The sequence below is a fragment of the Populus alba genome, chromosome 8 (genome assembly GCF_005239225.2).
Source record: "Populus alba chromosome 8, ASM523922v2, whole genome shotgun sequence".
NCBI classification, from domain to species: domain Eukaryota; kingdom Viridiplantae; phylum Streptophyta; class Magnoliopsida; order Malpighiales; family Salicaceae; genus Populus; species Populus alba.
In genome coordinates this window covers 14,478,144-14,481,780 of record NC_133291.1, presented here as the reverse complement: position 1 = coordinate 14,481,780, position 3,637 = coordinate 14,478,144, and the positions used below count along the sequence as shown (strand labels likewise).

The following is a 3,637-nucleotide window of genomic DNA, read 5'->3' as shown; positions in this document are numbered from 1 at the left end:
CTTGGCCTTGTGGGGAATTATCTAATATCGAATTTATATATGATAAAGATGATGTTTCAAAAATCCAAGTAGCCTAATAATAGGATTTCCGACTTGGATAATTGATTAATTTATTAGTTCTAATAATCTCATGCATTCTTCCTAACTAGGAAGGTTGATAACTTGTATTTGGTGCTTTGTAAGCCAATGCAATTTATAACTAGCACTTGCAAAAGTCTTTTTTTAATGGAGGTAGGAACTCTTCAATGATTAACTAAATATCTTTTTAGAGAGCAAATACAATAATACTCTAGAAAGATGCTTTGAAAATATGCATGTAATAGAAAATGAAGATTCCAAACCTTTTATTTTGAAGGATTCATGGTGTATTAATAACCTATAAGTTTTGTCATTTTGTGACAAGAAGAGTTAGAAATGTAATTTTACCTTTATAGCATTTAATGAGAAATAAATATTTTTTACATTTATATTAATGTTTGATAGAAATATGATGAGGCCTTGGAGGAATTTTATTTATTTAAAAGGTATAGGAAGATTAGGATCCTAGACATCAAATGTAGTTGAGCCTATGAAGCCTGAGCACTTCCCTAAGCTACAACTAAGGAAGGTGGGTTCGTTCTTTGAGTGATCCCAAGTGAAGTTGGTCATTTTCTTTGGCATGCCCAAGAGAGAAGATGCCACGCAAAAAAAAGAATGATCATTCCATTGGGCAAGTCTAAGAAAAGATGGTTATTCCCCCCAAACATGCCCAAAAGGAGATGGTCCATTAAGCATGGCCAAGAGAGGATGCCTATTCTCTGTCCTCCCATTAGAATATCCAAGGGAGGATGATCATTCCATTCGGCATGCCCAAGGGAGGAAGTTAGTCATTCCCTTAGTCGTGTCATGGCTTGGCACACTGCCAAACACATTTCGGATTTGAATGACTGCCAACCCCACATACCAAAGTTCACGTATCATGGACTTGACTGACTATTTAGTCCAACTATCTTGGGTCTAGCATATATGCTAGACCTATGTTATCTCGGACTTAGCTGTTTTCCAAGTCTAAATATATTAGGTCTGGTATATTTGTTAAACTTACACTACTTTTAACTCATTTGACTACCAAGTATAGGTATCATGAACTTTGCTAACTATCAAGTCTTAATACATTGGATCTAACATGTTTGTCAAACCTACTTTATCCTGGACTTAGTTACCTACCAAGTCCAAGCACTGTGGACTTGGCTAACTACCAAATTCAGGTATTATGAGTTTGATATGTTTGTCAGACCTACATTATGATGAACTTAATTGACTGTCAAGTCCATGTATTTTGAATATGGTATGTTTGCTAAACCAATATTATTTTAGACTTGACTGCTTGCCAAATCAAAGTGCCTTAAGTTTGACATATTTATCAGATCCATGTTGCCTTGAACTCGGTTGATTGCCAAGTCGATCTAGATATCTTGAGCCTAAAATATTTGCTAGATCCATTTGATATAAAAAGATTTTTATTTATAAAAATCTTAACAAAAAAGAAGATGAAGAAGAAGTTCACTCATCATATAAGATCTATGATTATCAGCTCGCACCTTCTTATTTTGCTTCTTTCCGGCTGCCAAATATAATCTAGAAATTGTCCTTATGCTATAATAAATTGTCGTAATTATTTCCCATGCCACCAATTGAACGAATAGGACAGTCCAGAAGAGAGACGGAGAACCATTTACAAGTATCTGCCATAGCATTCAAGCTGGAAACTGAAAAATCTTCTTCTTTGTTTGCTGGGCGTGTAGGAAAATTTGTGCAGAAGAATATTTTCCAGTTGAAGTGATGTCTGCGGCTCACTTTCCATCAACATAGCGATAGCAAAGAAGGGGCAAGTGAACGCAGCTAATAGCTGGTGATACTAATTCTAGATGGTAGATACAGGATTCCAGGAAACTTTATTCCTTGTTTATGATCTGCTGGTAAAGGAAAAGTATATTATTCCAAGCAAAAGCAAAGCCCCGCTTCAAGACTCAGGTTGATTCCTTCCCCTTCAATGAGGCAAGCCCATGGAAAGGACTAAGGGTAAGGAATTGAATACATTTCTTCAAAATCAAGACAACGCCATTTCATATTGGAAGTAAAGAAAGACATATCATCAGGCAGGACCAGCAACTATCTATTGCAATTTCCTGATAAGACCAACTACTTGCATATATAATACAACGGATCTCTTCTTAGCATAACAAGTTAGGGTGACTAATTTTCCCCCTCTGTTTTTTGAGCCCGTCATAAGGCCATGGCTTCCGGAGCAAGCAAATCTGCTGCCTTCATGCTCTTGATCCTCAATATGGGGCTGTATTTTCTCATGATAGTAATCGGTTCTTGGGCTATAAATCATGGGATTGTAAGATCTCGTGAAGCAGGTGAATCAGATACCTTGCAGAGATATATATTTTCACTTATGGATTGAATTTTTCAAGAGATTACTGACTTGTGCACTCATGCTTTACCTGTTTGAATCTATGCAGCGGCTATTTTGACAATCCCAGCACGCATATTTCCGATATACTTCCCGATGGGAAATTTGGCAACAGGTTTCTTCATCATTCTCTCCCTTCTTGCCGGCGTTGTGGGCTTCACCTCCTCTATTACTGGACTACATAACGTTTCTCTCTGGAATGCTCCAAACTTGCACGCAGCATACGCGTCTTCTCTAGCATCATTGTCACTCACCCTTCTATCCATGGGGTTGATGCTTATGCTCTCTCACTCTGTCTTTACTTAGAATCTTCAATTTTTGCTCTCAAACTCACATCGAATTTCAATTATTTCATGTTGGTTCATTCAAATTTACCAAGCCTTTTCTCAATGTGCATTGCAGATTCGCATGCAAAGAGATCGACATAAGCTGGACAGATTCAGTCTTGGTATGTCTTCCTTTTCCTTTGTGTGTGTGTGTGTGTGTGTGTGTGTGTGTGTGTGTTCCAAGCAACGAGGGAAAGACTTTCTAACAGTGCATGGTATTGGATGTTGATGTTGATAAACAGCGTACTCTAGAAGTGGTGACGATAATTGTGAGTGGAACCCAATTGTTGTGCACTGGTGCTATCCATGTTGGAGTAGAAGACATGGTCGCACGTCAGAAGAACCTGGGAGGAAGAGTTTGATTGAGCCTTCGATTTGAAGCCTGGCAACTTGTTCTGTATAAAAACACATATCTGTGGTAATAAATTAAACTGGATTTGACCATTGAGTGAGTAAATCATGTACTTCTTCTGTTGAGAATCTGTATGTAAGTACATTTATTTTCTTAATTGGATTATGAAATGAAATTTATGTACAATTATACATGATGTTGTTACTATAAAGACGAGAGATTCCACAATTCTAATTAATGCCCCAAATCACGCAGATGGGACATGAGATGATGAGGTTTTTAGGGTTATTTTTCATGTATTGATTGAGATGTGAATTAATCAACCTCTATGGTAGATACCTGAGAAACGCAATAAAGACACCTGACAGGGATGTTTTCTTTTGGACAAAGATCGGCAAACAACAATGGCCGCGTTAAGGAAATGCGCTAAAGGTGGCATCCTTTCATGACTAAAAAAAATTACATTAAATATTGTATTTTGAAAGTGTTTTTAAATAATTT

General features: G+C 37.1%; 1 protein-coding gene across 1 annotated transcript; it reads left to right on the top strand.

The window, feature by feature from the left end:
* The first annotated feature begins 2,170 nt into the window (after window positions 1–2,170).
* On the top strand, window positions 2,171–3,322 carry LOC118061106 (membrane protein PM19L). Its single transcript, XM_035074505.2, has 4 exons — window positions 2,171–2,402; window positions 2,508–2,727; window positions 2,861–2,906; window positions 3,027–3,322. The coding sequence occupies exons 1-4, from the start codon at window positions 2,276–2,278 to the stop codon at window positions 3,144–3,146; spliced, it is 513 nt and encodes a 170-aa protein (XP_034930396.1). The 5' UTR covers window positions 2,171–2,275; the 3' UTR covers window positions 3,147–3,322.
* Window positions 3,323–3,637: the final 315 nt, after the last annotated feature.

Bases quoted from the DNA above. Each gene is read 5' to 3' on its own strand.
- LOC118061106 (XM_035074505.2), top strand. From the start codon at position 2,276: ATGGCTTCCGGAGCAAGCAAATCTGCTGCCTTCATGCTCTTGATCCTC. The intron at 2,403-2,507 runs GTGAATCAGATA...GAATCTATGCAG, and splicing joins TGTAAGATCTCGTGAAGCAG to CGGCTATTTTGACAATCCCA. The intron at 2,907-3,026 runs GTATGTCTTCCT...GTTGATAAACAG, and splicing joins GCTGGACAGATTCAGTCTTG to CGTACTCTAGAAGTGGTGAC.